Source organism: Polypterus senegalus, chromosome 4 (genome assembly GCF_016835505.1).
Source record: "Polypterus senegalus isolate Bchr_013 chromosome 4, ASM1683550v1, whole genome shotgun sequence".
Taxonomy (NCBI): Eukaryota; Metazoa; Chordata; class Cladistia; order Polypteriformes; family Polypteridae; genus Polypterus; species Polypterus senegalus.
Window position 1 is genome coordinate 41,009,487 of NC_053157.1, and position 25,111 is coordinate 41,034,597.

General features: G+C 36.8%; 1 protein-coding gene across 2 annotated transcripts in view; it reads left to right on the top strand.

Moving 5' to 3' along the window:
• The window catches only part of paip1 (poly(A) binding protein interacting protein 1), a 43,838-nt gene extending 31,395 nt beyond the window's left edge, over positions 1 to 12,443 (top strand). For both annotated transcript variants that reach the window (XM_039750510.1, XM_039750509.1), the window contains exons 6-11: positions 1,093 to 1,218; positions 5,409 to 5,515; positions 7,321 to 7,438; positions 7,758 to 7,812; positions 8,017 to 8,113; positions 12,054 to 12,443. In XM_039750510.1, coding sequence (XP_039606444.1) covers positions 1,093 to 1,218; positions 5,409 to 5,515; positions 7,321 to 7,438; positions 7,758 to 7,812; positions 8,017 to 8,113; positions 12,054 to 12,135 — 585 coding nt within the window. In that variant the 3' untranslated portion in view covers positions 12,136 to 12,443. The remainder of the gene's footprint in view (positions 1 to 1,092; positions 1,219 to 5,408; positions 5,516 to 7,320; positions 7,439 to 7,757; positions 7,813 to 8,016; positions 8,114 to 12,053) is intronic.
• The last annotated feature ends 12,668 nt before the right edge of the window (positions 12,444 to 25,111 follow it).

Here is a 25,111-nt window from a genome sequence, read left to right on the forward strand (position 1 = left end):
CAGACTTACACTCCACTCACTCACTCAGATCTTCATCTGCAGCTTTACTTTCTGTACCACACATCAGACTCTGTGCTATGGGAGCTCAAGCGTCTCTCATAGTGCTCCTCAACTTGGGAATTCTCTTCCCTCTCATATACATCAGCCCGATTTAATAACACATTTTAAAACTACCCTCAAAACTTATCTTTTTAAACTGGCATATCAATTGTTAATTTTGCATAGTTACTGCCAGTTATCTTTGTTTGTTTGCTAATTATTGCTGTTTGATTTAGCCTTCTCTTTAGCCTTGAGAGCGACGGTGGACGCGGAAGGAAGATTAGAGATGGGGGCGGGGCTCTGTCATGCGTTCCCCATGACATGAGAGGAGGGTTAGAGTGGGCGGGCGGGACTCTATCGTGCGTACCCCATGGTCGGGCGACTTGGTCGATTATATATATATATATATATATATATATATATATATATATATATAGAAAAGCAGCTGGTATCGAAAAGAACAATGAAGTCAACGTGGCACTGAGGTTCATATGGACTGTAGCAGAGACGAAAGCGACTGAGGCTGTGTTTGGTGAGGTGCTGCGTGCAGGCAGTACGCATGCCTCGAGAGCGAGGGTGGACGCGGCAGGAGAGTTAGAGTTGGCGTGGCGAGGCTCTCTGTCTTGCGCTCACTGTCTTGTGTGCCCTTAGTGAATTATATATATAGATTCTGTATGTTTTGTTTGTACCGTATATGGGGTGGATGTTGGGGATCTTCAGCTTGATTATGGAATACCCAGCAAGTGATTACTAATTTTTAAGTATTATTACACATTTTATGTATTTCATCTGTAGTTTGAATATATGCATTATTATTAAAAATGAATTTTATTGGAAATGTTTAGTATTCATCTTTTTTTAGTAATTTTACACTTGAAGGTCTAAACCTTCAAATTTTATACATCCAGTAAATTGTAACTTGTTGATAACTTGCCATAGGAATAAAGTATTAATCAGCATTCTTACTTTCTGTTATTCTTGGGGGATTTTTTGCCACATAGATACATGAGTTCTGTCACTCAGATGTATTTTTTTTTCTTTTCTTTTAAACAGATCAAAGGGTCAGGAGGGCATATTGTTCGAGCTGATATTCTACTAGATGGTCTTCAAGAATTGTTAAAGGCACTTCTGTCTAAACCAGTGGATAGCAATTTAATTTGTGCAGTAAAACTCTTAAAGGTAATATAGGAAATGTGTTTTAAATAACAGTTCATTGAATAGACCGGTAATAATGGTGGAAGCCATGTTTGTGTTATTTTTAAAAATATTTGAAAGACTTGTAAGCACATTTATCTTTTCTTTCTAGCAGATGTTTGGTTTATTACTTGACAGCCTCAAAATCAGTGCCTTATGCATTTTGCTCAACTGAAAAGGTGACTGAGGACTGAGTTTACCCAACATTGTATGTATTTATATCTTGATAATTATAATAAATAAAAGAACACAGATATGAAAAGTAGAAACAGATGTTGAAATACATTACATTATTGAAAGAGCTAAAAACAATTTTAAATAAATAGTATCTTTTAATAAAGGAGCATTGTGTGCTATTTAAAAAAAAAATATATAGTCTATGAAGACTAACACAAAACAAGGGAACTTATCATTATGGATTAATTTAGTAAAGATGTCTAGAGATTTAATGATTTGAGTTTGCTACAGGCTGACAAATGAAGATTCAAACAATAATCAAACGATTGTGTGATATATATATATATATATATGATATGAAGATGTGGTAATCATATTGGAGTTTAAAGTTTGCTGACATTGATTGGGGTACCCTTCTTATAAATACTGAAGAGAAAACTAAAATGGCACTCATGGAAGATGGCTGTTTTCTCATCCAGTTGTTTTCAGGACTAACGGTGTAACACATGTCTAGGTCTTTTAATAAGATAAAAACAGAATTGAAAAAACTAAAGTTATTGACAAATTTAAGCAAAAGGGATCACAACATTATTAAATCTGGAAACATCATTGAAAACACTCCAAATGGATATTAGACTTTATGGAGAGTAGATGCTATATTAGTTAGAAAATGGCTCTTTTAACTATAAACAGTAGATGGGATCACTTAAAAGACATTCTTATCCAGGTTCAACATATACAGTATATGCTCTGTAAAACAAATACAATGAGAAGACTAAAGAAATTGCCAGATGGACAAATAAACACATTACCAAAAGGTTACAACTGAAAGGATCTTTCTATAAAAATAAAAAAAAAAAAAAAAAAAAAACATCAGACCTAGACAATTTCTGAGATTACTTATTTTAAAATAGAAGTGTCAAATGTTCTTCAGATACTTAAAGGCATTATTTATAAACCTTCATTTAGTGTTATGTGGGTGAAGCACCTTGATGAATGGAAGTTGCAAATATGACTGCAGTCTACAGAAAAGGACAAAAATAGATCCCAGTAATTACAGACAAATAAGCCTTAGTTCTATTCCATGCAAAACTACTGAAACTATAATCAGAAGTAGGAATATTTATATAAATATAATACACTAAGAAACACCCAACATAGGTTCAAGAAAGAGAGAGGTGGGATGTGCAAAACCGGTCTAAGACTATTTGTACAAGCTGCCAGAGTAGTATAGAAAAGAAACACATGGAATATTTTTTCTTAGACTTTCAAAAATTCTTTGATATAGTTCTGCACAAAAGATATATTTTAAAATTTAGAAAATTATAAAACTGCAGTTTAAAATGGTTTAGTGGCTGGAGACAAAGAGTGCAGAGAGTTATTTATATAATTTACAGTAAACTTGTGAAATTGTCAGATGACTCTAAAACTAGAGCAAAAGTAAATACACGCAGTCCCTGGGTTACGTACGAGACAGGGACTGTAGGTTTGTACTTAAGTTAAATTTGTATGTAAGTCGGAACAGGTACATAAATTTCATAAATGCTATTGTTAACCGACTGTAACCAAATGCTCTGCCAATGAATGATGGAGTTTCGCCTCTCTCTGACCTTTTTATTGTTTATACTTTATTTTCAATGGTGATAGATTTACTTTTCTTTTACTGTATGACCAGCACTTGCGTCAGATTTGAGTTTCAAACTTCATTGTGAAAGGTGAAGATATAAGATTAAGATGAGCTCTTCTGCACAGCACTATACATGCTATCATAGCAGGAAGGCACCAGTCGTCAACACATCTGATGTACTGACAAGAGACAACTTCCTGCTATGTACATAACAGTACATGCAGGCTTGCTATTGAGAATGAATGGGGGCATCGACGGGCGGTTCATCACCAGCCCACCTCACAGTCACCTCCACTACAGTATGCTGCCTGCAGCATCCGCCCACCGAGAACGAACACGGTGCAGCCAAAGGCGGGTAGTGAATCACCCCCATTCAATAGGCAGCCATTACAATGCTACCCCCCGCCGCCCCGTTCACCCTCATTGGCCTCCGTTCAGCCACATCCTGATTACCGCTTGCAGCATTACCAGCCACACACCGAGAACAAATGGGGCAGCCGTGTGTGGTGGGCGGGCAGTGAAACCGCTTGCCGCCTGGAGCCGCCCAAGGGACATTACACTGCGCGAACAGCAAAATTGCCCCCCTCCAGCCTCCGTCCAGCCGCCCACCGAGAACGAACAGGGCAGCCATGTGTGGTGGGCGAGCAGTGAAACCGCCCAAGGGACACTACACTGCGCGGGCAGCGAAATTGCCCTCCTCCAGCCTCCGTCCAGCCACCTCTTGCAGTGTCCCCAGGCCGAAGATGATGGAGCGGCAGTTACTGAGGTGCATGCGTCGCAGCTGCGGCCCCATTCGTATGTTGTAGGTCGGATGTCCATAACCAGGGGACTTACCTGTACTCTGGAGGCAGCAAATACAACCACATAAACCATTTTTAGAGCTACATGGACACCTAGAAAATATTGTTACAAAGTGCCCAACAGACAAAAGTAATTTTAGCTTTGTCTATCTTATATCTATAAATAATCTACAGTAAGTAACCTGTGAAAATAATATGGGGGTCCCTGTTGATATGTTTGCATATGTGCAAGTGGGACCACATTTCCAGTGAATTTCTGGTGACCTTGTTACAAAAAGGACAAAACAGCATCAGAAGCTGTGCTGAGAAAAGCAACCAAGTACATCCCAGGAGTAAAGGATAAATCCATTGCTAACAAGCTGTGATAATTAAGCTTGTTTAGTCAAGTCCAGAGAAGGCTGTGTAGGAATCTAATTAAGGTATTCACAATTATCAAAGGTATTGATAAAATTGACTTGGCAGCATTTTTTCAGTTTAATAGTAAAATGACATACTTTAGGACACAGCAAGTGCATTATGGTTAAATGCTGCTAGGCTGAAATTCCTTTTAGAGCCAGAAATAAGCTCATCTATTTCCTAAAACCTAAAATCTTCAATATGAAGTTATTAATTCAGTTTATGTGTTAAATAATAAGTTTTGTTATTTTTAATGTCAGTTATTTCTTTAAAAACATGGTATATAAGCATTTTCAACAGTAAATTGTGTTCTAAAGTTAAGCATTTTCTATACACTTTAAAATATACATAGCCTGGTGTTCTACAATGAACCCTATGGGTCATGGGGCTCCAGAAGAAAATAAAAACAAAAAAGAAACATGCCTTCTGTGCTTCCAACACATTTGTGACAAAAAAATCTAAAAAGATCTAGAAATTATCTCATATTCCTGGTACTATTTCTCGCGAGGTAGCAATATGTTATTTGTTCACTTGTGTGAGTTTTTGCATAAATATGGAAGTGAATCAAAACAAAGCAACTGTGATTTTTGCCTTTCAAGAGGAAACCATGTCTCGGGGAGCTGAAAAGTTAAAGGGAAAGAAATCAAATACTGAGGTATCATGCACAGCCTGGTCTTTTAAAATGGCCGAATTTGATAATATTGGTGTGTTTTTGTTTAAAAATAACATATATAAGCTATTTTACAATGTGTATGTAATCTCAAGACACAGGTCAGTACTCTACAACTGTATTGACTTGGAAAAATTAACATATTCATTAAGTTTTTATGCTTTATGCCCTGTGCTCAATAGAATTAATTGTAAAGAGCCAGGACTGGCTCTCTATTTTTTAAATATTTGAAAACGCTTCACCTTATGACACAATTTTGTGTGGCAAATACCTGTACATACATATTCGTAAATGTTTGTGAAAAAATAAATTTGACTTGAAAAATACTGAACATATATTAATCAGTAAATATATGGGCACTGAATTTTAAAAAGTTATTAACTGCCAGTTAATGTATTTATAGCTGTACTGTTTTAGATTACATTTAACTGCATGTTTCCTTTCTATGGTTCAACATTGTTTCATATATTTCCACAGTTTTTATGTATTTTTTTTTTCTTCACAGTTAACTGGCTCCACTTTAGAAGACGCATGGGCAGCCAAAAAAAAATCGCATATGGATGACCTAATTCAAAAAATTAAAACAAGTATTCTTGATGCAACATCCAGCAGGTAGGAAAATTAACAAATAGTAGGTTTTCCAATATGATATTAAAGGAGTTTGCATGTTCTCCATGTGTCTGTGTGGGTTTCCTCCCACAGTCCAAAGACATGCAGGTTAGGCGTATTGGTGATCCTAAATTGTCCCTATCGTGTACTTGGTGTGTGGGTTTGCATGTACCCTGAAGTGGGCTGGATTTGTTCCTGCCATCCGCCCTGTGCTGGCTGGGATTGGCTCCAGCAGACCCCCGTGACCCTGTGTTAGGATATAGCGGGTTGGAAAATGACTGACTATTAAATACTGAATGCCTGCAGGCATTTTTACAATATGTAAAATCTAATATTAGCTTTCTGCTGCTAACATAACCATGTGATCAGTCACCACTTGTAAGCAGATTTTACATTGTGTTGCCTCTAATTTCTTACTTCAGAAGAAACGTTGTACTTTCAAATTGCTTCTTTCTTGATGCCCAGTAAAAATGTTTATTTTGTGCTTTTTCCTGTTAGTGTTTTCATGTCACCAAATTTGCTGCCTTTTTTTCTGCATATCTGTCCTCACTTTTAAAATGGTTCTGCCTTATATTAGGGCTACAAATCATGTCTAGGTATATTGTGCAATTACAGATGAACCAGCAGTTTTACCACCATACAAGTTTTCTCCCATTTTATCTTATAACAAAAGTGTCACACATTGTATTACATTCGGCTAAAATGTTGTGGGATGTGTAAACATGTTATATAAAGTATTTCAGTATCAAACTTCAGAAAAACTTAGCAATGCCTTTTAAAATGATGTGCATTTGGTGCATAAATTTAGTTTACAGTTGTGCTTGAAAGTTTGTGAACCCTTTAGAATTTTCTATATTTCTGCATAAATATGACCTAAAACATCATCAGATTTTCACTCAAGTCCTAAAAGTAGATAAAGAGAAACCAGACAAAAATATTATACTTGGTCATTTATTTATTAAGGAAAATGACTGAATATTACATACTTGTGAGTGGCAACAGTATGTGAACCTTTGCTTTCAGTATCACGTGTGATCGACCCCCCCCCCCTTTGCAGCAATAACTGCAACTAAATGTTTCCGGTAACTAAATTTTAGCCCATTCCTCTGTAAAGAACAGCTTCAACTGTGGGATGTTGGTGGGTTTCCTCACATTAACTGCTCGCTTCAGGTCCTTCCACAACATTTCGATTGGATTAAGGTCAGGACTTTGACTTGGCCATTCCAAAACATTAACTTTATTCTTCTTTAACCATTCTTTGGTAGAACAACTTGTGTGCTTAGGGTCGTTGTCTGGTTGCATGACCCACCTTCTCTTGAGATTCAGTTCATGAACAGATGTCCTGACAGTTTCCTTTAGAATTCTTTGATATAATTCAGAATTCATTGTTCCATCAATGAAGGCAAGCCACTGTTGAAAAGAGCAGACTTTGATAGATCCCTGTTCTTTAAATAACACAGGGTGCCCACTCACACCTAATTGTCATCCCTTTGATTGAAAACACCTGATTCTAATTTCACCTTCAAACTAATTGCTAATCCTTGAGGTTCACACACTTTTGCCACTCACATATATGTAATATTCGATCATTTTCCTCAATAAATAAATAAATAACCAAGTATAATATTTTTGTCTCATTTGTTTAACTGGTTTCTCTCTACTTTTAGGACTTGAGTGAAAATCTGATGATGTTTTAGGTCATATTTATGCAGAAATATAGATAATTCTAAAGAGTTCACAAACTTTCAAGCACAACTGTATGTGTAATGCAAATTTGTGGTTATTTGTAATTCTTTCTTGTCTCCTAGGGATGTAAGAAATATGCTAATGAACTTGGTGGAATTGAGATCTAGTGGTTGGGGTCGAGTACATTGTGCAGCATCATATAGTGAAGCTACTCCAGAGAATGATCCAAACTATTTCATGGTGATTACTCCTATACTTGTATCTGTTTTTATGTATTCAAAGCATAAGTCCTGTAATAAAATAAATTGTGGCTGCATAGCCTTGGTGATTTACTTTAGGAGTTTAACTGAATTAAGCAATTTAAGTTTTTTCTTTATGAAGCTGACCAGCTACCTATCAAGAAATTATATTTTTATTAAGTAATTATTTAAATAAAGTGAACACCATAAAAAATGAGTGTTTTTCAAAAGCAAAAGAAGCCTTCCACAAGGATTGCATGTTGTACAGTAAGAAGGTCTGATCTGTATCTCATGTGTATTTACTTTTCCCCTTTGAATAGAATGAGCCCACGTTTTACACTGAAGAAGGTGTTCCTTTTACTGCTGCAGACCCAGGTTTGCTAAACATTTAAATCTAAAATGTTTTAATATTCATTTTTAACCAATATACATTATCTTTTTTTAAGCATTTCTGTGTATTATCTATATTATATCTTAAAATACCCTCTTTAAAAGACAGTAATATGAAGTATTATAATATAGTGTCTGCTTTGGTGAGACTATAAAAATGTATTAATATTATTTATTTGTTTATACCAGAGTATTCTGAAAAATATCAAGAAATGCTTGACCAGGAAGATTTCTTTGCTGCTTATTTTGAGGAGAATGGTACAGATGCTCATGGAGGAAATGATGGGTGCGTGTGTTTTGTTAAATAGCTGGATACTAATAAATCAACCAGATTGAATGTAGGGTTTGTTATTTTTATTAGAACGGATCTTTTTATAAAATTCCTAATCTGGCAGTGTATGGATTTAAACATTCAGCATCTAATGCTGTTTCCATTTGAATAATAAACCATAGATGTAAACAGATGTACCAGTTGTGAATACAAGTTAAAATACCACCTGTACAATTTGCTGAACTCTTTACCTATTATCTGTAAAATGTTTTTATCAAGCATACAAATAATGGAGTCATCGCTATTTACATCAAGGCAGTATGCTGAAATGATCGAGAAGTCTAATAGGATTTTAGGATATATCATGATCTGTATGGTACAAGTCAAGGGAGGTTATGCTTAAGGTGTGTAACTCAATAGTGAAGTACCTCCTGCAATACTGTGTGCAGTTATAGTCTCCATTATCACCAAGTAGATATAGTAGCAGTAGAGAAAGCCCAGAGAAGAGCGACTTGGCTTATTCCAGGACTAAGAAGTGTGAGAATAGAGGAGTTGAACCGTTTCAATTTAAGCAAAGTGAGATTTACAAAGTGACTTGATTGATGGTGACATGAATTAAGTGTTTAAAGTTATGAAAGGAATTGATATAGTTGTTACTATGTAAACAAGAACACAGGGACACTGTTGAAAACTATTTTCACACAAATCATGGAAAGTTTTTTTTTTTACACAAAGAACCATAGAAATACTAAATAAATTAGCAGGTAGTGTTGTAGAGAGTAGGTCTTTATGGACCTTGAAAACTCAACTTATTTTAGTCAATTTAGCTTAATAGGGAGAACAAGCTTGTTGGGCTGAATGATCTGTTCTCATCACAGTTGTTTTAAGGTTCTCATCTTAGTTTGAACTGAGATGTTTTAATGCATTTGATTGTCTTTGTTCAGCTCCTGTTTTATTTGTTGTTTTGACCCCTTTTAGGCTAACCTCATATTACAAGTTTTTAAAACAGCCTGCTTTTGTAAAGAAATTTACACATTCTTGCCCGACTGCCAGAGCACATTTGCTCTTTGTATGTTTTTACCAGTACTCACAGCTATGAAAAGGACCCAAGTCATCAAAGAAAACCTTAAAAATTGCCAGATGCCAGAGTTCAGAAATGGAAATGTGTGAAACATTTCATTAAAAAAATCTTTACATTTTAAAAGTAGATCACACTCCTGTCTGTTAGCATGCAGAAATGATTAAAGGCACATTGTGGAGGAGTGAAAAGTATCAGAAAATGAATAAATGGATACATTTATTTAAAAATCTTGCAAAATGCATCTGTTATTCAATAAAAGGTACTGTGAGCGTTCCTGTGTGGATATAGTGCTTTGTTAATCAGTAAAGACTGTGCTACGTTATGTTCATTTATTTAGTTGACATTTGGAAACAGGTTTCTTGAAGTTCAAATTAACCATGCAATGGAATCAAATAGACTGTACATGTAGCGCCACTCTTTGTCTTGAATGTTAGGTTAATGTTGATTTTATACTATTTCAGACTTTACAGTTATGTTAATCGTGAGGTGAGAGAAAATATTACTAGTGCCAATATAAAGGTTGCCCCAATATCTCATACAGATAATTGTGGGGTTTTTTTGTTTTTTTTTTAATACAGTAATGCTTGAAAGTTTGTGAACCCTTTAGAATTTTCTATAATTCTGCATAAATATGATCTAAAACATCATCAGATTTTCACTCAAGTCCTAAAAATAGATAAAGAGAAACCAGTTAAACAAATGAGACAAAAATATTATACTTGGTCATTTATTTATTGAGAAAAATGATCGAATATTACATATTTGTGAGTGGCAAAAGTATGTGAACCTCTAGGATTAGCAGTTAGTTTGAAGGTGAAATTAGAGTCAGGTGTTTTCAATCAAAGGGATGACAATCAGGTGTGAGTGGGCACCCTGTGTTATTTAAAGAACAGGGATCTATGAATGTCTGCTCTTCACAACACATGTTTGTGGAAGTGTATCATGGCACGAACAAAGGAGATTTCTAAGGACCTTAGAAAAGGAATTGTTGATGCTCATCAAGCTGGAAAAGGTTACAAAACCATCTCTAAAGAGTCTGGGCTCCACCAATCCACAGTCAAACAGATTGTGTACAAATGGAGGAAATTCAAGACCATTGTTACCCTCCCCAGGAGTGGTCGACCAACAAAGATCACTCCAAGAGCAAGGCATGTAATAGTCGGCGAGGTCACAAAGGACCCCAGGGTAACTTCTAAGCAACTGAAGGCCTCTCTCACATTCGCTAATGTTCATGTTCATGAGCCCATCATCAGGAGAACACTGAACAACAATGGTGTGCATGGCAGGGTTGCAAGGTGAAAGCCACTGCTCTCCAAAAAAAAATTGCTGCTCATCTGCAGTTTGCTAAAGATCACATGGACAAACCAGAAGGCTATTGGAAGAATGTTTTGTGGACGGATGAGACCAAAATAGAAATTTTTGGTTTAAATGAAAAGCATTATGTGTGGAGAAAGGAAAACACTGCATTCCAGCATAAGAACCTTATCCCATCTGTGAAACATGGTGGTGGTAGTATCATGGTTTGGGCCTGTTTTGCTGCATCTGGACCAGGATGGCCTGCCTTCATTGATGGAACAATGAAGTCTGAATTATATCAGAGAATTCTAAAGGAAAATGTCAGGACATCTGTCCATGAACTGAATCTCAAGAGAAGGTGGGTCATGGAGCAAGACAGCGACCCTAAGCACACAAGTCGATCTACCAAAGAATGGTTAAAGAAGAATAAAGTTAATGTTTTGGAATGGCCAAGTCAAAGTCCTGACCTTAATCTAATTGAAATGTTGTGGAAGGACCTGAAGCAAGCAGTTAATGTGAGGAAACCCACCAACATCCCAGAGTTGAAGCTGTTCTGTACAGAGGAATGGGCTAAAATTCCTCCAAGCCGGTGTGTAGGAATGATCAAAAGTTACGGGAAACGTTTAGTTGCAGTTATTGCTGCAAAGGGGGGGTCACACCAGATACTGAAAGCAAAGGTTCACATACTTTTGCCACTCACAAATATGTAATATTCGATCATTTTCCTTAATAAATAAATGACCAAGTATAATATTTTTGTCTCATTTGTTTAACTGGTTTCTCTTTATCTACTTTTAGGACTTGAGTGAAAATCTGATGATGTTTTAGGTCATATTTATGCAGAAATACAGCAAATTCTAAAGGGTTCACAAACTTTCAAGCACCACTGTAATTATCAAGGTTTTTTTGCTTCAACTATATGATTGCTCTTTATTCCACATTCTTATGATGATTGTGAGGAAATGTTGCCTGACTTTTACATTAAATGCACAGTTTTTTTTTTATATATTTCCACTGATGCCCTTGTGTAGGTGGATCACTATTTAATTGCCACAATTCTAAAGGATCAGTTTTATTACTGTTTTTTAGAACATTGAAGACCTGGTTTAGGTCCTCCCAATAATGAACATTAAATAAATGTGCAGCCACATTTTTAAGTGCTTACTGTTTGGTGGTAATACATTATTTGTATGTTACAAGTGGTAAAATGTAAGTTATTTTTTTACTGTATTGTACTTTTTTATCTGTCAGAAGGTAAAGACAACAAATTCTAGCAGTAAAATCGGTGCTCTACGTGATTTACTAATTATGATTTAAAGTACCTGGCTTTCACATGCTTTTTCTAATGGAGTTAAAGGGAAAATGCCACATCAATCAAAATAAACCAAACTTGTTGGTTAAACTGACCAGGATTTTAGAAAAAATGTTTTAGATAGTTAATACTTTCTTTGTCATGCAAATATTACTTTTGAATCCATGTGCGATTTGAAATCTGTGTAAAAGTTTAGTCTAGAGTGTTTTTTTGGTTTGCTTTGACATGGAGTATTATGTCCTGAATACATTTCTTCTTGTTTACAGATATTTTGAAGATGAAGAAGAAATGGACCCGGAGATGGAAGAAGCCTTTGAAAAATTCTGCTTGGAATCGCAAAAAAAGTAAAACCAATGAAAAAGAAAGCTGATTAAAGCAGTGGTGGACAGCTGTAGCAGATCCCAGCATCTGCAGATTTTCATTGCAGTTAGCCTCCAAATGTGACATTTCTTCAGGAGAACAAGTTTAATTAAGCGAGTATTTCAACAGAAGGCAGAAGTTTGTCAAGAAAAAAGTGTCTGCACTGAAAATCTGTAGACATTGTCCCCTTAATGCCATTTTTTTTCTCTACTGAATTAGATGCTCTTTTTTTCATACTGCAGGAATGTTTGTGGCTGAATTAAATGTGTATTAAAAACTCAGTTTTAGTAAAATGCTCTGATGTGTTAGAATTATTTTTTTAAATCTTACATCTTTTCTGCTTTGTATAGATTTAACTTTAAAAGGAACCAGTTCAGATTATATTTAAAAGACAGCAGATTGCACTTGATCATATTTTTGCAGTAATAATTATATTAATGCCTACTCCACTTCCAACGTGACATGAATAACACATCCATGCAAATATTTCCCTTTAAAAAAACAGTGATTTTTATAGTTTATGTAAATGTTATTTCCTATATGTTTGGCTGCCAATAAACCCTTTATATATAAAAACATTTTTTCAAGACATTTTTTCTGCTTACAATTTTCGTTTCCAACACTGCCGTCCACAATGACCGTTCTGTGATGCAGTTTACACATACATTTATTTTTGTGTGGAAGTAAATGTTGCTAATTTTAGTTTAATTCTGAAGCATTAATATCAAATGCTTCTCTAACATGGCATGTGTTAGCAAAATGTGAAAAACTGGTCTTTGCCTATACACACATTTAAAATTCCATGTTCATTTAAAAGAAGGGAAGTGAAATGACATCTAGTTGATCCTGTTAATTTTTAACTCACTACTAACCTAAAATATCATGTTCTCCAGAAGGTGCATCTGTATGATAATTTGCATAATATGACGAAAAAGAACTAGTGTAAATTTACAGACCATTTAAAATCATCAATGTAGCATGTTTTCTCCAAAAGTTCAAAGGAAAACCATCCTTCCCAATAGCTTCTTGCAATCAACAACAACATGTGTTTCAACAGCACATTTTCATACACAGTAAGTGCTTTACAAGATGTCAAAAAATAGTTATAACAAAAGAAAAACAAAATTAGGCTACAATAAATAATGAAAAAGCTATATTGTTATTACATGACAAATACTTGTATATGATTAGAATACAATATACTGTATATTCTTTACTTTTTACTAAGTCACTAAAGATGAGACAATGGCAAGGTCAGATGGCAATACAGTAGAGACACAAAAATGTTGTGCACACCCATTTCCACACTCACTTCGAGATGTATAAAAACTAAACTTGGTGTGAATCCAAGCACATTTTCATAGTAGGCTCGCACCATGTGTACACACGTTTCTGCTTGGTTTCGCAAACAGGCAGCACCCAGCCTCAAAGCAGTCCAACTGTTTGTGTCGCTTCCCTTTCTTTTTAGATTTGTATCCATGATGTGGGCTTTATCAAATACACCAAAATAAATTGCATGTTGTTTACAAATTTAAGACACTTAATTGTAGTCATCCTGTAACAATATAAATGGTGCAAAGAATGGCCAAACTATTCCAAATACCGTAGCTGCTTTAGAGTTGTTAGAAGGCATCGCAAATGGAAGAATTAGAAGAGAGCGTGTATTTACAATGATGATGATGACTGGTTTCTAAGTCAATTAAATTTTCAAGACCTATCCACTTGGAGCATGCATTTAATTATATATATTACATTTTACAGATAAATTGTTATCTTCATTTAAATAATGTATACTGGTAATGATTAAACATGAGCAGGCACAGTGGAAGCGTTGCTGCCTCACAGTAAGGGGGACACATTCCCGGTGTCTCCTGCCTGGAGTTTGTATGTTTTCCTGGTGAGTTTACTCCTTGTTCTTCGGTTTCCTTCCAAAGCACTGCAGGTTAGGGAATTTGGTGACGCTAAAGTGATGCTACTGGTGTATATGTATGCTGTATTCATCCTGTGATGAGCTGGTACCCTGTCCAGGGATTGTTCATGCCTCTCCCTTGATGCTTGCTTGGACTGGCACCACTTTGGATGGATGGAATAAACAAACAGGTATAAGAAAGATTTCTCACTATTCCTTAAAAGTTTTGAAGAATCTGCATTCTAAGCTTACATTTATTACAGACGCTTATTGTGTGGTGATTGGTTACATGGAGAAAGAAAATGGAAAAACAGAAACTGGGGTTTGGTAAGTTTGATGGGAACAGTACTCATGTCTCCAGTGTACTCCAGTGTCATGCCCATCCCAGGAAACATTATGTGCGAGGTAGGAACAATCCTTGGATGGGGCACCAGCTCATCACTACTGATGCGACACTGAGCCCCCACATTTAATCCATGCTTTAGTGCATTTCATTATGAAAATATCAAGTATACATCTTAGTATTCTAAAATAATCAGAGAGCTGTAATATCATGAGTGTAATGTACTCTGTGTGGCGATTGCTGCCTGCTTGCTCCTGTAGGCGTAAGAGAAAGCCTGTTTAGGAAAAATGACTGGGTTGGGGAACACTTAAAATACGAAGCACATAATGTGCTACTTTAGTTACGATGGGGTTTGAGAAACTCTAGTAAATTAAGCATTGATTTGAAGATGAAGTTTGATGTTCTATATTAATGACAAAATAAACTTAAAGATTAAAGTGGAAATTTCGAGATAAAAGTTTAATCTCGACATAGACCTTCCCCCAAACCCCCTCCCACCACCCCAATTTCATGGTGACTTTAATATCTGACTACTTCTTTTTTTGTTTGGGGCACTGTATGACTTTCTGAATTCGAACTTTTAAGTGCCTTTGCCAAGATGTGCCACTCCATCAATTTCCATTTTTGTTACCACTGCTTAAGTCACCAGATCATACATTTTTCTTTGCCTCCACTTCACTGAGCAGGACCACCATTTTGCATTCACTGAAATTCTTTTTTACAAGTGCTTTTGCAATTAGCTTTTAATAAAACACTGAATGCAAGGTGCTATTTATATTGATTTGCTTACGCACAGGATTTATGCATCCAATTTTTTTTGTGCGTACACACATTTCTAATTTTGTCCATACCCCATGTTTTAGTGTGAAACCGTTATACATGAGGCCACTGGTCTTTTCCCTGAAGGTCTAAATTTTTGAATGGTCTTCTCATGGAAAAGGTTGCCAACGCCTATAAAGAAACAACTTTTCAGAAAGGAGAACACAACTCTTACAGATGGACTATATATGCATATATATGCAACTATATTGTTAAAAAATTCTAACAATTTAGGGGTGATCTTTAAATTACATAAAGTCTATTGACATGATAATCAGAAATACACACACCATCATCACCAAGTACCCTGATAGTGAAAAGTAAAAAATTAAGGAGTCTGATGTGAATTTGAGTAACACTGGTGCACCACAATAACAGTCCCATCTCCTTTTCTCTTCATACTCTTCATCTTGGACTGTAAATAAAACACATTGTCATGCCACTTGCAGAAATTCTGAGATGATTCCACAGTAATGGGGTATATTGATAAAGGAGTGAGACAGAGTATAGGAGTCACGGGGGGAGAACTTTGTTTCTGGGTGCAGAAAGAATTATCTGCAACTTTGCATCAGCACAACCAAGAAACCGATTGTTGACTTTTACCATACAAAAGAGCCTCTACACCTGGACACTTATCAGTGAGTGGATTTAGAGTTGGTGTGTGCTTGGTGTGAGGGTGTGTTTGTGTGTGTCCTGCGGTGGGTTGGCACCCTTCCCAGGATTGGTTCCTGCCTTGTGCCCTGTGTTGGCTGGGATTGGCTCCAGCAGACCCCCGTGACCCTATTCGGATTCAGCGGGTTGGAGAATGGATGGATGGATACATTGGTTAAAGTTCTTTTACACAGGGGAACTACAGTATATAAGAAAGAGCAGTGTGGGCTGTTTTTTTCTTAGAAACTGTGCTTCTTTATTCAGGGTAATAACATCCTTTACATGTTCTACAACTCTGTGATGGCCAGTGAGCTTTTTTTGTACTGTGGTATGTTGGACTAGTAACATCACTTTAAGAGACACCCACCAAAACAACAAGCTAATTAAAAAAGGAAGGCTTGGTTATGGGACACACTGTTGACTCACTGGAGGTAACACAGGAGGAGATGATAAAGACAAAACTGAGTGTCATTATGAACCATGCTGCACATCCTCACTCTGACACACAAACACTGAGGACTTTCAGCCAAAGAATTCTTAAGCGCAAGTGTGTCCCGAAGCTCAGCTGGAGATCTTTTATACCAACAGCAACATGCATTTATAAAATCTTTACTTTGACTATGACTGCTCTTTTCATCTTTGGCCAAGTCAGATGTTTTTCTTTCTTTTTAGTAGTTATGGTGTGTATTATTGATAGTTGGACAAATAAAGTTTTATCTATCTATCTATCTATTTTTCACTTTGAAATTAAAGAGTCATTTTCTGTTGATTAATGTCAAAAAAGACAAATTAAACCAACAGTGGTCCAATGTTGAATAACAATAAACTATGAAAAGTTCAAAGGGGTGAATACTTTGTACTTTAACCTAATGCACAATAGCATGTTTTCTTTCAATGGCTTTCTTATTTATTCTTCATCAAACTGCCAAAAAACTATAATTCTAATTTTTAAAATGCACTTGAGGTACATAATGCTCCATATAAATAAATTGTTGATATATTTCTAACACAATTCAGATCTTTCAATTTCTGGGTTACTAAAAAAATACTTGACTTTTGTTAAAGGTATCTGTAATCACTTGCTATCACAGACAAGCTTTTCTTTGGCAACACGTATTTGTGTGGTCATTTTATTAAACAAGATGGTCAAATTTCAATTCAAAAATAGGCAGAGGATTATTTGGTGCACATAAAACTTAAAACTTGTTGGAAATTCTTGTCATTTAGGATCATTCATAACCAGGATGCCATGGTGTAAATTCATCCCATGTGTGTAAAAAAATTTTAAAGGCATCCCATGGAAAAAGACTTCAGACAACAGCTTCAGATCAAAAACATGTTGTAAAGTGTCTTGAGTAGAACACATGGTGCTAGTTATATGTTATTATTTAGACTTTAATTCAGCCGTTATTAAAAAGTGAATTGTAAGCCAAACAAATGTATGGGACCTGTGGTACAAAAAAAAATGCCAAATTTTCTTTCCTTTTTAAGTGGTGTAAAAAACCAAATATGTCCTAAAAGCTATTTCTACCAAGGGCTTAAGTTTGTGTTATGCAGCATGTGGCTGGTTTATGTTGAAGTGATATTCTTTCCATTTCCAGATTATGGCCCCAACAGTGCTCACTGGAACATTCAGAAGTTTAGAAATACGTCTGTAACTAGTGCCATCAGTATGTTTTGCAACAAAAAGGTTGTGAAGGTCTTGAGAGAGCTCTTTGCTTTTACCCATTGTGAGATGCTTATTGTGTGACACCTTGGTAATGAGAAACCTTTTTATAGGCCATCAATTAGGACTAAATCATCCATCCATCCATCCATCCTCTTCCACTTATCCGAGATCGGGTCGCGGGAGCAGCAGCTTGAGCAGAGATGCTCAGACTTCCCTCTCCCCAGCCACTTCTTCTAGTTCTTCCGGGGAAATCCTAAGGCGTTCCTAGGCCAGCCGAGAGACATAGTCCCTCCAGCGTGTCCTGGGTCTTCCCCTGGGCCTCCTCCCGGTTAGATGTGCCTGGAACACCTCACCAGGGAGGCGTCCAGGAGGCACCCTGATCAGATGCCTGAGCCATCTCATCTGACTCCTCTCGATGCGGATGAACAGTGGCTCTTCTCTGGGCTCCTCCTGCATGACTGAGCTTCTCACCCTATTTTTAAGGGAGCCCTCTTTAAGGGAAATCCCAGACACCCTGCGGAGGAAACTCATTTCAGCCACTTGTATTTGCAATCTCGTTCTTTCATCATTACCCACAGCTCAAGACGATAGGTGAGGGTAGGAACGTAGATCGACTGGTAAATTGAGAACATTGCCTTACGGCTCAGCTCCTTTTCCACCACAACAGACCAATGCAGAGCTCCCTCCTCAAACCACCACCTTGTTGTGGTGGAGGGGTTTGCATGTCCCAATGATCCTAGGAGCTCTGTTGTCCAGGTCTTTATGCCCCAGTAGGGTCACCCAAGGCAAACTGGTCCTAGGTGAGGGATGAGACAAAGAGCGGTTCAGAAAACGTACCATGAAGGACTAAACCAGCTGGTATTAATTTGCACTGATAGGGGGCAGGATTGCTTTCTAAATACTGACAGATTTCAGCTGGTTTCTTGGCTTTCCATGCCTTTTTGCACCTCCTTTTCTTCATGTGTTCAATACTTTTTCCCTGTGTCATTGCACTTTATTACATATAACTTAATTTATGAACTTGTCTGTTTCGATTTCTTTGTATGTGTAGATTACTTGGGTTGTTACTGACATCTGGTAAAAAAAGTCCATGTCAATAGCCCCATTAGAAATACATTTACTGAGAAAAACATTGACACATTCAATACTTATTTTCCCCGCCGTACAGGCTTGGACTACAACATACAGTATGTGATTGGCTAAATAATGATTAACATAATTAGTTCCTAACTAGGCCTGTTTTAAAGCAGCTACAATTTCTTAGTAGGCACCTATGCACCCTTCCATCTCTCCTTACTTCTCCCGCCAAGCCATGCAATACTTTGCAGCATCATCTGTGCTAATAGTTCAGCAGTTCTGCCTCCAAGCCCCCAAAGCGTCTGGTGGCCTAACTCTAACTCAGCATTAGAAAGAACATGGAAATGCTGCAATGCTTGACTGTACTGTCAAGTGGACACATGGGAGTATGACGTGGCACTATTCTGCTGTCTGTAATTCACTTGTAGTTTATATCAGTTCATAAGTGTGAATGAACTATATATAGTGTCTGTGGTAGAAATTTAACATCTCTCTATTATAATAAAAAAAATCCTGGAACGAGACAAGACTTTTTCAGAGAGATACTTTCACGTCCCGTGAGGCAAGACTTTGTGCCAAGAGATTTAACCACGCCCAGGGCCGGAAATAAAAGACAAAAGTGGAATGTCGTAAAGAATTCAATAGCAGGGCAGGTTGGAGGCAATGAAAGTACAAAATTCAAAAGTCTCAATAAAATGATAGTAAATATTTGGTGAAATAATAGAATGGCGAAAAAAGATCGAATATATTGTTTATATTTGTCACATTCAAATTTTAAGTCGAAGACTTGTAGATCATTTAATTCGTGTTGCCATTAGGGAAAAGTAGTGTTTCTTTCCAATGAATAGGAGTATTAAAAGATTTGTTGTTTGGTGAAAGTGAAATCCACATACGCAAGCCACAAAGACGTGCAGGCCGGGGGTGATTGGCGAGCGAAGCAAGCAGAGGGCGAAGCCCCCTAGTCTTACTAAAGAAAGAGGTATCCTCTAACAGGACAAATCAATTCTCAGGCAGGAGAAAAGCTGTTCATGGTATCTTTTAATTACATTCTTCAAAAGTAGTTTGTTTCAGCATGGTCAGAATAATCACAGAAACAAAGAATAGAGGGTTTATTTTATAAATTATTGAATTTACATACAGGGTCAATCAATGTATACATTTACTCTGATTGGTTCATTGGTTTACACCCAAGTGACTTATATATAATAAAAGTCTATTATATTCTGGTTCTTCTTATACCTTTGAGTTGAACCACCACCCTTGAAATTTCAGTGCATATAACAACTATCCAGCCTGCTTGTTTCACTGAACATCTACTGATTCCTTAGTCATCTCTTAGTCATCTTTCAGTGCATTTTGTTATTCACTTGACCTTCCCTGATATGCCTGCAAAGGTTTCTGACATTTATTAACCCTTTATGCTATTTCTTTAAGATGAAAGCTATGTTACCCTAAAATTATTCTTCCACATCTCCCTTATCTGTCAATCCACTCCTTAATTACTGCCAATTTTCCCCAATCATTTTAGGGTTCCAGGAGCTGGAGTCAGTTTGAGGGGCAAGGTGTCAGTTGGCCCATTACAGCGCACACCTAGCCACAAACCATTTTCTTAAACTGCTTTGATATTTCTGTTAAAGTGGACCAAAATATGCAGTATGAGTAATTGAGTGAGGTGGTGTTCTTTTATGGAACACATTGATGGATTAAAGGCTAGAAGTCCACGTGACCTTCATCAACAAGTCCTTCCATGAGAACACTGTATACAATGAGGACTGATCATTTACATTACGTTAGGTAGAATGCCTAGAGGGGCATTCTAACCAAGGGTTGGTCTCATGGCCTGGAACCCTGCAGATTTTATTTTTTCTCCAGCCATCTGGAGTTTTTTTTTGTTTTTTCTGTCCTCCCTGGCCATTGGACCTTACTTTTATTCTATGTTAATTAATGTTCTCTTATTATCTCTTACTTTGTCTTTTTTCTATCTCTTTCTTCATCATGTAAAGCACTTTAAGCAACATTATTTGTATGAAACTGTGCTATATAAATAAAGCTTGTTGTTGTCGTTGTTGTTGTTATGGGCAAGTGAAACAATTGTAGTCTGGACAGAGCAGGAGTTAATTCACAAAAGATTTTGTATACTGTATCTTTAAATATAACAAACCTTCTGCATAAGAGTAAAGTAATACATAAAATATGTTTGTCAGTCAAAAAACTGCACTGCAAAGAAATGGCCAGAGATACTACAATAGTCTTCTCAGATTAACAAAGTATCTTCTCTTTGAGGAAGAATGCAGCTCTCTCTTAAATAAGGTGAACATCGTAACATCATACTCATGAGGATATGTCTCTAATTACATAGAAAAATCAGAGATAGTGGAATAATGACATCAGCATTACACAATATTCAATTATTATTTCAAATGTGAGAGGAAAACCCAAGATGAGATTAGAGACAATGTGCAAAACCCTTTCATCCACATCAATCCATTTTCTGCTATACCACAAAATTGCCTGTTGTTAACCGAGTGTGGGTGTACGCACAAATTTTGATGGATAGACACCCTGATCCTGTGTGGTTCCAAAGTTAATTTTCAATTCCTGGTGATTGTGTAATAGGTAAACTGTTGTTCTGAAAACAGGTTGATGAATGTTAGATAAATAGATAGATAGTCCTGTTATTTGTTCCATGAGGAAAATTTTGCTTTTACAGAGGCACAAGAAATATTGCAACAAACAATAAGACCCTTAAATATATACAAAAAAAATAAAAAAACGCTAACTTGGCTAATGATAAGAGAGCAGCATGAGTGAAGCATTATAAAGTTGTATTGCCCTTTGTATGAAGAGGCCACAGTAGAGTATCTTGACACACATCTGTTATATAATTTGTTGGCTAGAAGTACTTAAAGATAATGTTTCACAGAAGGAATAAGCAACATTGTTCTTACTGGCCATCAACTTTGTCTTTATTCTCTACTTGACTACTATCTCTAAGAGAGTGAAGAATACATCCCATAACTAAGACTGCTCTTTCAATTAGCTTATTGATTTGGTGGGCTTCTACTCAAGTGATGTTACTGGCCAAGAACACTCCAGAGCTGAAAATAACCCTGGCCATCAATGACTTATAAAATATGTAAAGAATGTGAAGTCAAGTCAGTTTTATTTATAGAGCACATTTAAAACAACAGAGGTTGACTGTGCAGCTTCCATAAATATATCTATATATACTGTATATAGATATATTTAGATATACAGTATATACATATATATACACAGTAAATAAATACACCAAAATAAATACTCACCTACAAGTTTTAAAATGCTAATCCAAAAAGATTCGTCAGTTTTAATTCCTGCCTGAAAAGATAAGTTGGTTCTGACCTAATATAAAATGGTGGGCTATTCCAAAGCTTAGGGGCAGCTACTACAAAAGCACGGAACCTCCCACCCAAACTTAAGTCTATAAGTCAGTACATCTGGTCACTACCAACATTAAATGAATATAGTATGCATTCCCCTTAGGGTCTGCTCAGATTGGTTCCTCTGACGCTAAGGATCTGCACTGGCAATCGGAAGGTTTCCAGTTTGAATCCCATAAAATGACAATGAAATGACTCCACTTCGTTGGGCCCTTCAGACCCTTAACCTGCAATTACTTTGTCCTGAGTATGACATTAATCTGCATCCAGCCCTGCAAGCAGGTCCTCCAATTTACAGGCAAAATCTGGGGGTTGGCACTTCAGCCACCATAAAAAAAACTCACACTGTTCCAGTGTGGTGCTGGGGTGTCACCCATTGCTGTTGGGTCCCAGTCCAGGTGGTTTGTTGTGTGTTAGGTGTGGCATGCTCCTAACCTCTCTCTCTCTCTCTATTAAGGCCAGTCCAGCCTGTCACTGATATGGACTCCCAGATACTTGCAGAATTGCACCACACCCACCCCCTGAAAAAATAACTGGGCTCTTTGTTGGGGCAAAAGTCAATAACCAGCTCCTTGGTTTTGCTGATATGGAGTTGCAGAAAATTCTCTTTGTACAAAGTTCTCCACATAACTCCTATACTCTGTCTCAACCCCTCTGTTAATACATGCCATTACTGCAGAATCAGAGATGATGCAATACTTAGTGCTGCTGCTTCACATCTCCAGGGATATTAGTTTGAGTTTAGGTCAGGTACTGTGTGTATTCTGTTTATTCTGAAGTTACTGCATGTTTTTTTTTTGTTTTTTTTACTTTATCTTCAAAACAAAAAAAGGTTCAATAACAACTCTAAACTGGGTCATCATGTTTGAGTGTGACTGTGTGTGAGTACTCCCATTGCTTGACAGGAATTCTCATAAAATTTCTGTTCCTTCCTTACATTTGTTGATGGCAAATTTTCTTATCAAATCTAGAAAATAAACAAATGAATTTCAACTGAATTGTTTTAACACCTATTGTAGCTCCGTGCAGACCTAATGGATTCTTGGTTATTTCATTTTGCTTTAAGATAGCTATTCTTAGAAGGACCACACTCATAGTGATCAAACAACTGTGGGAGACTCACCCTTTTTATAATGAAGCCTATACCACTGAAGCTGCTCATTTGAACACATCACAAAGATTGATTTTGTATGTAGATTGAAAAGGAAATTCAGAATTTTAATTTTTTAGCTCTTAATATAACAGGGCCTCTAGAAACCAGGTGTTTCACATTGCTGTAGCTTAAATATTATTGAACACATCTGTAGTAGTAAAGCAGTATTAATCAATTATTTTGACAGCACACAAAGAAATCTAAAACTGTGCACTAGAGCATAGTTTGTGATGATCCTCGTCTGATTGCTGTGGCACAGGTGTTGGGCATATGATCGTGACTCATATCACTTGTTTTAATTTTTATTGATAATTGTTTTTGTAGCTCTTGGTATTAGTCAGTAAGAGCTCAAGGGTAAGTTGAGGGTTAAATATCCAGTGAATCATTCTAGTGCTCCTGGTACATGAGTCATGTGTTGCCTGATGACAAAGTCCGTCAGTCATTTTCTAACCTGCATAGTTCTGAACATTTTCGCGGCATGAAAATTTAGAACAAACTACAAAGTCATGCAATTGAAGCAGAATCTGGACAAGATATTTAGGACAAATTATCTATTAGCAAATCAAATTCACTTGATGGCCAAAATGGTTATGTTCTTCAGCAGGTGTCAATTGTGTTGTTTGAGGGTTTGGTGGTTTTGTAATCTTTACAATAAGAATCCACCTACAAGTAAGAATTGCACTGTACCTTGTACATGTGACAATAATGACCCCACAAACTTATAAACCTCCTTCCTGTCAGTTTCTACACAATCCTTTTACTGGAAATTATCACTATTTTAAAATGTTTAACAGTAATTATTGTTTTAAGAAAAGGTGCTATAGAACTATCCATGCTAGTTTTGGTGAAAAAAAGTATATTTATTTTCAAAGTCAGCTTAATGAAATGGAAAGTTATGAAAGATATGTTATTAAGTTTCAAAGTTGTTATTCCTCCCGTTTTTGTTCTTGTACTGGGTACCAGGTCATTGCAATGCTCATTCACGCACATACCACTGGGTCAATTTGAAATCACCAATTAACGTGACCAGTATGTCCTTGGGGAAGTGGGAGGATAATCCATAGAGAGACACAAGGCGAATGTGGAAACCCTACATGGACAACATCAGGATATTCAACTTTGTACCTTTCAAAAACATACTGGGATGAAATATAATGTCTCAAAAGCATAACATGATTTTATTTATGAATTAATTCCTTTCAGACTGGCTGAGAATATTCTTGAAACTTAAGTGCTATGATCTACCCTACAGGCGCATGACTTCCGTACGCTACCACTTGGACATACACGTCACTTTTCTTTAGATTTAGCATAGTCAAGTCAAGTCAAGTTGGGTAGCATGCACTAGTACAGTGCGTTGCCACACCCACCACACGATGAAACAACTCGGGATCCAGGTTGGCAACCCCCCAGGCAGACACGCGGCCCAGTCCAACCCACCGGAAATGACCCTCTATCTGCCGCAGCCAGGCGTTACCTGGGCGACCTGTTGGCCTGGTCCAGCCACTCGGGTCCCGAATAATGAGGATCCTATGAGCTGAGTAAATCTTAAATATTTGCTGTATCCACTTTCACATCCTATTGGTTAACTGCATATACTAGCAAACACTCACTAGCAGGTGACATTGTGGTAAGGCAGTTAATGCTGTTGCCTCACACCTCATGAGTCCTTGGTTTGAATTACGACTGAAGCACTGCTGGTACAGACTTTACACCTTTCTTAGGGTATGTACATTTTTTTTTCTTCAAATACTTCAGCAATTCCTCTCATCTCCCAAAGACACTGAGAATTTGGTACATTATTACTTTAAACACATGTTTTTGTGAATCGTATGAGGATAATTGATTTTTATACAGAGGAAATTACATGGCTTTTTGTGCAGTTACTGATTTATGATATCAAAGACCGACTCTATGTTGA